The sequence below is a fragment of the Parasteatoda tepidariorum genome, chromosome 8 (genome assembly GCF_043381705.1).
Source record: "Parasteatoda tepidariorum isolate YZ-2023 chromosome 8, CAS_Ptep_4.0, whole genome shotgun sequence".
NCBI lineage: Eukaryota > Metazoa > Arthropoda > Arachnida > Araneae > Theridiidae > Parasteatoda > Parasteatoda tepidariorum.
The window spans coordinates 18764954-18778425 of record NC_092211.1 but is presented as its reverse complement, the minus strand read 5'-3'; the positions used below and the strand labels follow the sequence as shown (position 1 = coordinate 18778425).

General features: G+C 25.5%; 1 protein-coding gene across 3 annotated transcripts in view; it reads right to left on the bottom strand.

Moving 5' to 3' along the window:
* Positions 1-11079: 11079 nt before the first annotated feature.
* Positions 11080-13472, bottom strand: part of LOC107439102 (Na[+]/H[+] hydrogen exchanger 3) — a 46891-nt gene continuing 44498 nt past the window's right edge. For 2 of the 3 annotated variants that reach the window (XM_043046637.2, XM_071184395.1), the window contains exon 18: positions 11080-11849. In XM_043046637.2, the coding sequence (XP_042902571.1) occupies positions 11834-11849 (16 nt within the window). In that variant the 3' untranslated portion in view covers positions 11080-11833. The remainder of the gene's footprint in view (positions 11850-13472) is intronic. The other variant, XM_071184396.1, reaches the window with a different exon arrangement.

The following is a 13472-nucleotide window of genomic DNA, read 5'->3' as shown; positions in this document are numbered from 1 at the left end:
TAATTCGTTATTTAAGACTTAGCTTTATAAGAATGAGAGAACGAGCATTTGATAACTTTTTGGAAATGAACATTATAGATTTAAAATTAACTTGTATTTCCATTTTTATTTAAAGTGTCGATTTGGATTATGACGACAAATTATTTTAACATAAATTATTCATTAACAAAGATGTTTTTCAAAAATGTAAAAGCAAGCAAATTTATTATTAATTTATAATGCTAAATAACCTTTTTGTAAAGGCTCATTACAGAATTGTATTGGTATAAATTTTATTAGAGAAAATCCTATGTAATTCTATAATAACAACCTCTATATCTCTTATATTCTAAATACGCAATGGCTTGCATTTTTCAAAATATACCTACTGCCGATTAAAGTCTATCATTACTATACCGATTAAAGTCTATTTTTAAAATAAATAAATTTAAAAAAAATATTGGAAAGTGATCCGAGGAACCCTAAAATTCCTTTGCAAGATTATAGGAGTTCCAAAATTTAGGATTTTTCAAAGTAAAGTATCTTTTTTGAAAGTAAGGTATCTTAGCACTTTTTTATTATTGCTTAGTATTTTTAGTACCTAGTACTTAGTACCAAACGCATTTTTAAATTTCCAACTTAAAGGAACATAATTTTGTCATTATTTTGTCCATCCTGGGGTTGGACAAAATAATGGAAACACTTCGATACTAACACATTTTTTGATATTTCTCAAAAAATACTTAGAGAAACAGTTTGTAAATTTAAATATGATATATAAGATCGTGTGATTTCTCATAGATATCAATGAAGTTTAAAGCTTTTTGAGGTTTAAGGGACCGACAATAAATTACAAAGGGAAAAAAAAATTTTCAACACCCTATGCCATTAAATGTAGTAATAATTTTGTAACTTATTACTATTATTTTGGTTATTATATGCAATAATTGCACAATATATCGTAAACCTAGCTTAAATATTTATGGAAATATGGATACATTTATAAAAGAAAAAAATTTTTTTTTTTTTGTCTTACGTATTTTTGCTATAACTTTGAAAATAATTAATGAAATCAAACAAATCTTTTGGATCAGTTTAAAATTGATAACAAAATTATTGCTTTAAAATTTGAGAAAAATTCGCTAAAAACTGCGCAAGATATGATAGTAATTAAAGTAGTTCTTTTATACTGTACATGAGCGGAAAAAATTATTTCTTAATTTTGTAGTAAATTGTATTTGACAACTAATTTTTAAAAAAATCCGATTAGAATATCTAAAAGATTTAACAAGTATAAAGCAGTTTTCTAAGTAGTTTTTTTAATCATTAAAAGAAAGCTCAAAATAATAAGTTTTTTTTCTTCACAAATTACATTTTGTACTGTTAAACAAGATTTATTAACCAACCCTTCTAAGAATGGTCCGGAAAACAAAGTTCGATGATATTAAGAAATAAAACATGCGAAAGAGAAGATACTAAACTATGAAGATAAGTATGGGGAATGATCCCCAATAATGCCGGTATCATTTTTAATTAATCTTGCTAAATAGTACAATATGAAATTTGTGGAAAAACCCTCATCATTTTAAGCTTTCTTTTAAAGAGTAAAAAAACTACTTAGAAAATTGCTTGAAAATCTTTATATATTCAAATCGGACTTTCTAATAGTTGCCAAATACGATTCACTACAAAATAAGGAAATTTTTATTTTAAATTTTTTCCACGCATGCGCAGTAATAAAAGTACTACTTAAATTTTCATATCTTGCAAAGTTTTTAAGGAATTTTTCTCAAGTTTTAAAGCAATAGATGTGTAATCAATTCAAAAGTTTTGTTTAACTTTATTGAATATTTTCAAAGTTACAGCAAAAAAAAAAAAAAAAAAAAAAAAAAAAAAAAAAAAAAAAAAAAAAAAAAAAAAAAAAAANAAAAAACATACAATAAAATTCGTTTTATAAAAATGTCCATATCTCCATACGTGTTTAAGACAGGGTTACAAAAATTTGCGTAAATATTGCATAGAATAATCAAAATCATAGTTATAAATTTATTACTACATTCTATGGCAGAGTGTTAAAAAACACTTTTTTTTTCGTTTGTAATTTATTGTTGGTCCCTCATACCTCAAAAACTTTAAACTTCATTGATATGTATGAGAAATCGCACGATCTAATAATCATCTAAATTTAAAAACTGATGCTTTAAGTATTTTTCGAGAAACATCAAAAAATGTGTTAGTATCTAAGTTTTCCATTATTTTTCATTCATTATTTCCAACCCCTGTACGTACACAATTAGGATACTAAATACTCTTCCATCATAGAACATTGTTTAAGATTGAACTCTTCCCCCCCCCTCCCTCTGTTCTAAAACTTTTCATGCCCATGGGCATATAAGGTCTCGAGTTTATTTTGCTAGATCCTCCAGACCTTGGCTATAGATCTTTGATTCCTGCCATGCAACAAAATCATTTTTTCAGTACATCAATTTGAATCTTCCACGATATTTTGTCCACGGGAGCCTAGGTATAAACGGCCGATGGTAGTGGCCAATCGTAAAGCGTGCTCAAGTCAGCTCCACCAGAGATTCAAAATAATTGAGAAGATTTTAATTAGCTATATCATTAGGTCAAAAATTATAAATATGCTTATCAGGCACTTATTTTCTAAGGACTCAAAGAACATATAAATACAGCAAAAAAAATAATACATGTAATTTTTTTTAACAAAAATAAAACATTTCAAGCATATTTTGAAATAAAAAAAATAAACATTAAAAAATGTGGAAAACAATTCTTTATTTTCTTCATTCCTTTTTTACATTCGAATTGTTATATATTTCATGGTTGTGAGAAAGACATAAAAATAAAGTTGCAATGCCTTGTTTTCCCACATGACTAGAGCGAGAGCAAACCAGTTTCTTTTTTGGTCCACATAAATTATGATATACTACAACAAATCATCAGATCTTTTATATATCGCCTTCATTCAAAAATTAAATACAAAGTGACTTTTTTGACTTAATAACTCAAAGTGCTTTACAAAAAGTTCAATATTTTTTTTTAATTGAAAATAAACAGACAAATAAAATTTGAACATAAAACAAAAAAATTACACAAGTAGACAAAAAATCGGACGAATATATGGCCTCAAAACCAAGACATTTAACTTTTTACTTTATAATTCGTTTGAAAAATTTATGTTGTTAAAACTCTAGTTCTTGTTTAAATTTTTTTCTTAAATTGATATGCTATCACATGGGATATTATTTTAAATAAAACTTAGAAATAATAAACAAAATTAAAATGATAAATATTTTATTTAATATGAAGTTTCAATAATTTTAAATCTAAATACTCAAAGCTTAAGCTTTAAAAAATGTTGAAAATATAAATTATAAATTATATTTTATATCTTTTAACTAAAGCTTGAATAATAAAATTCATAAGCACTATAAACTCTAAAACATAAAATAGAGCAGCTAATACTAAGCTAAGTTAATAAATTCAAATTTTTAAAAACAATTTTGAAATTATAAATTAAATGATACTCTTACAATATTGACCAATACAGTAAGTTTTTTTTTTAAAGATTGAACGGAATATTTCATACATTTCACCTTAATTTTAAAACCAAATGTTCTTAAGTTTGAGTTCTAATTAGGATTTAGAAATAATAAAAAATTTAAATCATGAACTAAACTTCTTACATTCTAGCTAAAAAATTCAAATGAATTGAAACTCTAAATAAAATTTTATTTAGTTGCTACAATAACTTTTTAAAATAATGTTTTTAAATTTTTAAAAAATTCAACTAAATTAATTTTTAATTTACATTGACTTAGTGTATTTTGATCTTATTTGGCTGTGAATTAAGAGCAGTACAATTTACTAAGTTTTCCCTTCGACACAGATGGGGCACCAGTGTCCTTTTTTATATATATTTTTTTTCCTGATGCACTAATTACAAACAAAAATATATTTGGGTGTTCTTTAGTTGTAAAAAACAGTTAGTTACTAAAAAAATCGGTTAGATTATTGAAATTATATTTGTACTAAAATATTTTTAAAAAAAATATTCCCATTTAAAATTTATCAATAATTGACTTTGTAAACTAAAGAAATTTCAATGATGAATCACTGTTTCTCTTATATCTGAATAAGTGCAAATTTGAAAAAGTATTGTTTAAAAGTGAGCCGTGTTAGAAAGATTTTTACCTTTAAAGCAGAAAAGACACCGGTGTTTCATGCTGTATTTCACAACAATAAATTATTAAAACAATAAACATATTTTTTACTTATTTCGATCTAAAATAATACAAAATAATAAAAAAAAGTATGAAAAATATGCTTAATAAAAATTCTGCATCAAAAGGTTAAACTTGGTACTAAGCTTAACCAGAATAGACTTTCAAAAAAATGTAGTTTTTAATACAATCATCTTTTAAAAAATCTACATAATTTTATTAAGATAGGTTTTTAGATAGTAATAAATATTTTTAAATATAAAATGATATAAACAAACAGTTAAGTTTGCCTGATTAGATATATTTTAATCTAAATAAATTATTTAATTAAATAAATATAATATCAGTAATTGAGCTTGTTTATTTATATGGTAATAATGTAAACAAAACTTAAGTTAAATGATATGCAAGATAACAGGAACCATTGAAATAAATTATATAAAGGAATAAATCAATGAAAAAAAAAAAACATTTTTAGCATCTATATAAATTGGGATGGTGATTTTAAAATGAATTAGCTGAAAAAGAAAAACCTCTTTCAGTTGACAGGAATACAAATGTATAGAAATGTTTAAAAAAAATTATAATTGGTATTAAACAATTTATAAAATTTTTAAAATAAGTTTGTACTGTGGAAATTCTTCACATTTATAGTCACGAATCATTGTCAAAAAATACATGACTAAGTAGTAAAAATATTTTCAGGAAATCGATAAAATGTTTCGATCAAGTTATTTAAATATAAGTATAATAATGACAGGTAAAATATTAATCAGTATTCTTTTTCAATCTTACACTAACAGAAGTAAAACAAGCAAATATTTTAAGAATATTTTTTTGAAATAATTTTTTTTTCTCTCTCAGAGTATTTAAGCCAGAATTAAACATTGTTTTATTTTAAAATATTTCAAAAAGATAACAATTGGTAATAAAATTTTTCATATTTCTAAACAATTTGGCATCAAATGTTTAACAATTTGTAAAGCAGAAGGTGTGATGCTTTAGCTCAACATTATGGAATAACTCTGAATAAGCATTAATTTTAACATCAATACAAATCTGAATGATGATTTCAAAATGAAGAGAAGGAAGAAAAAAAAACCCTTTTCAGTTAAACGGAACACAAATGTATAAGAAAAATTATAATTAGTGTAATAAAATTTACATAAGTTTGTATTGTGGACATGGTAACAAAATATAAGATTCTCCTTATAAGTCTATGAAAATTGTCTATTAAGCAAAATATAAGTAAAATTAACAAAAAATGGGTATTGCTCGAATATTACATATTTCTTATAAATCTATGAACGTTGTCTCTTATTTAGCAAAATATACTTAAAAAAAACTGAAAATGGGGATTGCTCAATTATTACATATGAGATGGAAGGGATGAAGTTCGCTAACAAAAAATGAAGGGGAAAAGTTCAAACTATATACACAAGACTAAAGCCAGAAATTCTTTTTAGAGGAATGGTCAATAACTGTTTTCAAATTTCATTCAGAAGAGTACCTTTACTTCTTAATATTAACCTATTTTTAAGAGTAATTTTTAGCATGGTTAAAAATAATGAATGATTGCAGTTTTTAAATCATTGCTCCGTATTTTTATAATTAATAAAAAAATGCAAAAACACTAACTACCCAATAATTACACATAAGAATATAGTTTATGTGATTTGGCTATATGCCTTAAGTAAGAAATGAATGGTTCATAAAAATAATATACAGGATGTCCGAGAAGGCAGAGAAATGTTCAACGCATTTATGCATTTTGGGATGCTTTCTTTAAAAATTCCGCAAGGGAACTACATTTGTCAGATCTTTTGAAAATTATACAACAAATATCCTGAGTATTTGTTCTTAATACTTATCTATAAATGGAAACAGATTTTCAGAATTAAAACAGATGTTTGATTACAGCAAAAGTGTTGATTTTCCGGATAATAAAAAGGCAATAAGAAAAGTTAAGATATTGTATTTATTCTTATAATCAATCATTTTATAATTAATGTTATTTATTACATAAAAAAATTATTTAACAATACATATTTTCTGATATTTTTACTTTTTAAATTGTTAATATATTGTCCTTATTTTGGGACGGTAGATTTAATAGGGTAAAGGTTTCTTCCGGCGCTTTCTGTGCATTACAATGTATGTTTTATCCCAACGATATTTTTAAACATGCAGTCTGGCATATTTAATTATTAAAATAAATTCTCAGCTTTCTTAAACATATATATATATATGTAAACTAAACTAACTGGCACGATAGCCCATAGAGGGCCAAGGCCCATTGTGCCCATCTCAGTTTTCTTGACCTTAGGCTCAGGGGTGTAAGAGCGGATGTTCCGGTTGGGTGGTCAGCCGAACCCGAAACCCAGAGTGTTTAGTTCCCAAGCATGCTATGTACTCATTTTATAGACTCACTGAAGGGATGAAAGAGTGAGTCAGCCTTGCCTGGCCTGAGGATCCATCCAAGCACCTGTGGCAAGAGAGCATGAAGTGCTATCACTCAGTCACCGGGCATATATATTTATACAAATAGACATTTCGTCTTATGAATTGCCCTTTCTGTTATCGAAAGAAAGAAATATTTTTCAACAAATTTGTGCAATGTTTTCAAAAACATTTTGTTATAAAATCACATATTTATACACAAAAAATATTTTAAAGCAAATTATAACCTTGAAGTTATTGGCAAAAATATTTGATTATTTTAGAAATAAAATATTTCTAATTTTCATTTTATAATTACTAGAATGATTTTCAAGTTGTACCCCATCATGTGTATTTCTCTAGACATCACACCATTTTAATACTTTTCGAACTCTCTGTATAATTCTTAAAACAGAGAAGTAATCTCATTTCAGCTAAGTGAACTGTTACTAGTTACATTTATCAAAAGTTTTTTTCAGAACTGATTTACAGGAGGGGGATTTTCTTATTTTTGCCAAGAAGGGGAAAAAATGAAATATTATGTGACAAAACAGGATTATGTATTATTTGAATTACTCCCACAGAAAATGGCATCACTTGTCAATTTTTCTTTACATCAATTTGAGTTACATAACAAAAATATATAAAACTTAAAAGGTGATAATTAAAATAGAAAACAAAAAAATTATACACATTCAAAAAAAATAATTGAACTTTATCGCCACATAAAGTTTGTTAACTCAAACTTGCAATTTTAAGACTAGAAATAACTAAGGTTTAAAAGGCTACCCATTACAAGTAATAATATAGAATTAATGGGGAATGTAATAATATGAATATTATTTAAAGGAGAATTATACCTTTCACAGACTTATATAAGAAATCAGTTTCAGAAATTTCTTTAATACTTCTCATTTAAGTACAGTTTAGCAAGAACATACAGTGTATGCCATGGAAAATGATTTCCGATTTTAAAATGCAATAATTTAAAAAAAAAAGAAGATAAAATAAACAGTATATTAATAGAAGCTGTAAGATTTTTGTATATAATTATCAATTTTAATTACACACACAAAAAAGGAATCCGATAGTGATGTAATCGTAAAGAAATGATGGCGTTGAAACAGACTTATAAAAGCCTACATTATCACCTTTTGATTACATTTAAAGCTCTGTACAGAATTTAGCAACATTTTTAGCAGTTAGCAACAAACCAGAGTACTTGAAATGGTATGGCAATTATCTTTTTTTGATATACTAGATTCGTCTGAGAGGACAAGTTATTTCACCTACATGAACTCATAGCTTTACTGCTTCAGGTTGCCTTTCTTTAATACGAAATAAACGTTTTAGTTGGGGAACAATGTTATTTCCTGCTACTTTTGACAGCATTGTTCTGAATCCTTATTAGAATTTCAAATGCAAATTAAAAGATTTGAAACCATTTAATTACAAATATCAAAATGAAACTTTTATTTTCTTTTTCTACCCATCTCATAAAGAACCTTAGAGACTTTTATCTTAGAAAAAATGAGTTATTTTGCAAAATAAGGCCAATTATCCAGATAATTACAAAATATCAAAATAAAACTTCAGTTTTTCTATTTATCTCATAAAGAATACATGTTCCAAATTTTAGCTATCTGATTACTTTGGGAAGTTGAAAACTTATAAATGAATTAGTTAGCAAGGGCTTTGAATTTCATACATACAGAGAAAACTTACAGCTTTTACTATCAATACACATTTTATCTTCAATCGTTTGAGAGTTATTTAGTATTGATGTCGGATATTCTTTTGCTAGACATCCTGTGTTTTTAACAGCACATTTGTGTTTCATAATGCATATTTCATTTTATTTTAAAACCACAAATTATAATTTTTGCATTTTTAACATTCAATCACTCATTTCGGATAACATCACTCTTTTCGTCAGAATGTTAGGTAACTAAGCAATGATTATTAAAGTGCCTCAAACTGTAAAGCAGCAAGAGTTTTCAAGGATAAACTTTATTTTATAGGCAGATTTGTTGATAGAGAGTTATAATGCAGATAAAAATTGTATCTTACAGTAAAAAAAAGAGATAACAGAAATGTAAATTTTACTATCAGTAATAAATCCTCATACTCTGTTTAACCAGAACCGTTGGCTGATTGGTGTCAAGGTTATGCCAAAAGCACTGGCATAACCTTTCAGCAATTTGGCGTCAAAATCACTTATCTGAATAGCGGTTAATACAAAAAGAATTGCTGACTCAGCAAAGAAGTAAAAGGGAATTTGGTGATTAACAGCAAACCTTTATGTTGTCTTGCACTACCAGTTCTCATTGAAAAGAGTATAGTAATGCAACTGAACTAATATCCCTAACTAAACTTACATTGCAGCAAATCTGCCAAAAGATAATTCAGGTTTCATATTGAAAGCTGTTTTTTATAGCCTTAACTTTGCATACTTGACTCAATTCTCCTTACCCTTAAGCAACACATGAAGCTGCTTACTTGGTTTAGTATTTTGGGAATTATGCAAACTTTGTTTAGGATTTTATCTTTTAAACAAAGTAAGTATTGAAGAATGCTGTTTACCACTTTGATTAACTATCTAAAGCCCACTTTTCAATAAATTATTTTTTATTAACTACATTTCATTTATTTTAGAACCAAAGTTTTGCAACTTCCAATTTCAATAAGCATTTTGAAAAATCTTGTCTAGGCCAGCTAATATCCTGTAATCAGAAATGTAGAAATTTTGTCTGAAATTCCATTTTCTCTATATAGATGTATCAATGATACGTGTGTATAGGGAAACTATGTATCAACCTAAAGAACTTTGTTTATTTCACTTTACATCAATTGGTTTGAATTTATTTACAGAGAAAATAAATAAGTTGATCCATAAAAAAATAAGAGTTTGTTTCCAAATTGAAAAATAAGTGGAGATTTGTACTAATTCATTAGAAATTAACTAAAGGGTTGTTTAAAAAAACCGGAAAATTAGATCTTACAAAATTTTTAAAAACTTTCTAAAATTTCATAATTGAAACTGAAGAAAATATGAAAAATCTTTAGTAATTGTTTCCCCCCTGCAATTAACTGTCTACCAACATTTCAACCTATGTAATAAAGTTTGCATACTTCACGTTCTGAATAGACAATAAATAAACTGGCAACATGTATGCAAGTATCACAGCGAATGGAAACTAAGTAGGGGCAATATGCCTCATATTATACAGACAAGTAATTCTTCATATATAAACATACATAAAAGCATCACACAGAGTTCAAACTGTTATAGATATGAAAGTTCACATTATATATTGTATGACAAAGAAATCAATTAGAAAGAAAAGGTAAGGATTAACAATGAAAGAAATCTATCCAGAAATGGTTTGCAGTTTAATAACTTTAAAATCAATATAACTCACTAATTCCTAAATTATAAACTTACTTATAATTGGAAATAGCAGTTACTTTACATGGTTGTTATAAATTAGGAATTGTTCTGAAGCTAATGTAATATACATGTAACAATTAGACAGTAATTATAAAAATATTGTTACATATTTAAAACTTTACTTTCTTTTTAAAAAATGTTATTTTTAGCAAATATTATTACATCAGATTTTTAAAAATACATGTTTTGTGCCTATCTTTATTTACAATTTAATGCAAAATCATTATTATTAAAATGCACAATTTTCCATTTTAGAACAATAACCTGCAACTTTTTTTTCAATTCAACTCAATTTGTTGAGATAATATATTGTGGCTACAATAATCAATCCTAATTATAGTGCAAGAGGTGAGGTTCAATTTTTAGAACAGTTACCAATAACTTGTTAAAAAACATATTACTTCTTTTGAAAACTGCTGCAATATTTTATTATTTACATTTTGATAAAAAATTACATTCTGATAAAAATGGTCAACCTGTATTAAATATAGAGCAAAATATAAGACTGTCAACATTTAGAGCAATAATTTGGAACTTTTTTTAAGTGAAAAATAATACTAAAAACAAGCTTTTTAATAACTTGATTTTTTTATCCCACTTTTTAATTAAAAGAAAAATTATATGATGATTATAATGATCAGTGTTAGTTAATAGTATAAAAAATCTTCCATTTTGAAATTTATTAACTGTTTATAACTCAGATTTTCTCTTATTTCTAATTTATTCGGTAATTGCATAGTAAATTTTTGTTAGGTGAAAAAAGAATAAAGTTACTCCTTTTAGAACAGTTATATAAAGTGTTTATTTAACTTTATTAAATATAAAAATAATAAAACTTTAAAAACTGTTATAACATTAATCTATATACAATTAGATTATGAAGTTACATAATAATTAAAATAACTATCCTGTGTTAAATAAAGAAAAATGTAAAACCACCAGATAATTTTGCTGCTTTTTCTTCCATTTTTAAACAGCATAATAAAAACAAATTTCTTAAAAAATTTACATAACCTATATCTACTTCTAATTTGATAAAAATTAGAAAAGATTAATGATTTTTTTGACAAACAATTTTAGTAATCGCATGTTAATTTTCTTTTGTAACACGCTTTCAGTTTCCTACTACTTGAAACAATTGTATGAAAAATGACTCCCACAATCAATTCACTTCCGATTTGCTTAATAATTTCATTAATTTAAAAATAACGCTAGTAACTGTTAATTAAAATGAAAATTTTTCATTTAGGATACACTGAAACAGAGCAACTATTGCAAACTTTTTTATAGGAACAAAATAAAATTATTAACCAAATAAAAGGAATTTTTTTTTAACTACTAGAAAACCACATCTGGATAGGCAAATTACAAGTAAAGACAGACAATAGGGGATTGAACATACATATATTACAAAACATTACACAAAAAAGCTATTAAAGTGAAAAAGAGAAAAAACTTTTTATACAGTGAAGATGAAGGACAACAAATATCATATCAAAAATATACAATAGGCTTTTAAATAATAAATCTAATGATTGCTCAAACATATTCTGTGCACAGTTTGTGCCTGTTCTATTGCAACACATATAAATTGACATTGCTCATGCAGAAAGTACAATAAATAAGCACATCACTCAAACAAATTCGCCTGACAGCCCAGGAATACGAACTCGAGAATTCGGAAACTCCGACAGTCGTCCAGCGATTCCAAGTTCACCCTCTATTGTGGATGCCCCCTATATTATGTAAAGATATTTAGACTGTTAAATGCAATATAAGAAATATTAAGTACTATTTATGTATAACAAGTAAAAAGAAATGATGAATCATTTAATTATGTTCTAAATTTTATATTTTTTCTCCTTTTTAGAACTAACAAATTGCTTAGACATTGAAATGACATTGCATGCTTCTATATAGCAAACTAAAAAAACGTTAAAATGTTTACATGTTCTTTGCAAAATACCAGTTAGAAGGAAAGTTTTACATGTTCGAACATCTCTTTTGAATGTATATTAATGAAAAATATGAATGCAGCTACAATTAATTTGTCTAAAAACTTATATAATAACATTTTATTTACATCATCACTTTAGTATTAAGTATAAATCAGTAGTATAATTATTAGCTAAGAAGTGTTAGGTACTAAAAGTGAAGTTTTTAAGCAAGAAAAAGTATTAATACTGTAAATGTAGTACATTATACTGTATGAAAAAGTAATATTATCAGTTAATAAGTATTATTGGCAAGTACATGCCCTTCAACGTGTAATTTTCAAACAATGTTACAAACTCTTGAAAAAATTATTTTCCTATGCACAACGATTGGGATAATCTTTTTTTTTTTTTTTCATAAAAATTAGTAAGTTTAGGAAAATTAAAAAAAAAAAGTTAATTCTGTTTACTTATTTGTTATTTATATAATTAAATACAACATTTTGGGCTCATAAAATATAATAAACTATTTTCCTCCCTTTTGGTATCATTTATCTATTCTATTTAGTAACTTTCCCGGGCAGGTAAGGCCTATATAATTTTTAAATCCCGCTATGTAATTATTGCATTTTTGGGAGTCATAGCAATTGTAAAAATTTCTCTGAAAACAATAAAAAAAGTAACATTTTAGTAGTTTAAGTTTAATTTACTGAATTTATGGAAATTTAAATAATTCATAAAAGGTAAAAAAAAACAAAAAAAAAAAACGCTTATATATTTTACAAAATTTACAAATTAACCAATCAGAAACTGGGTATTGATTTACGCTTGTCATAGCAACTGTAACATTATTCTGAAACAAACAAAAGAAAAAAATTACATTTCAATAATTATGTAAATAATTTAAACTATTAATTTTTTTTTTCTTTTAAGATAGCGATCAGAAAATAAATTTAGTTAACATCTATATTTTTGCCTTAATGGGAGAAAATTCAAGGACATTTAAAAATTGTCAGATAAATCTAAGTAAGTCAAGTAATTTTTATTTCTTTTATAATTTTAAACACACTATTAAAAAAACATCAGGCAAACAGAAATTTTAAGTATCAAAGATCTAATGAAAAAATTAAATTTTTTTTGTCACCATTTTATAAGAAGAATAACTTTCAACATTCTTGCATGCAAATTCAAATTTGTTTATGTTTATTCATACAGTGTTTTCACTACAGCGCGAGAACGCGAGAATCTCGCATATTTTTTTATATTCTCGCATTAAAAANTTTATTTAAAAAATGTTGTGCAAATAAGTCTTAAAGTTTTCATAAAAATCTACCAACAAAAAAATCAAGTAGCTTACAACAGGGTGAATAAATTTCGGTGCAACAATTTTGCAATTAGGAATTTTTAATTTGAACTTTTGTATTT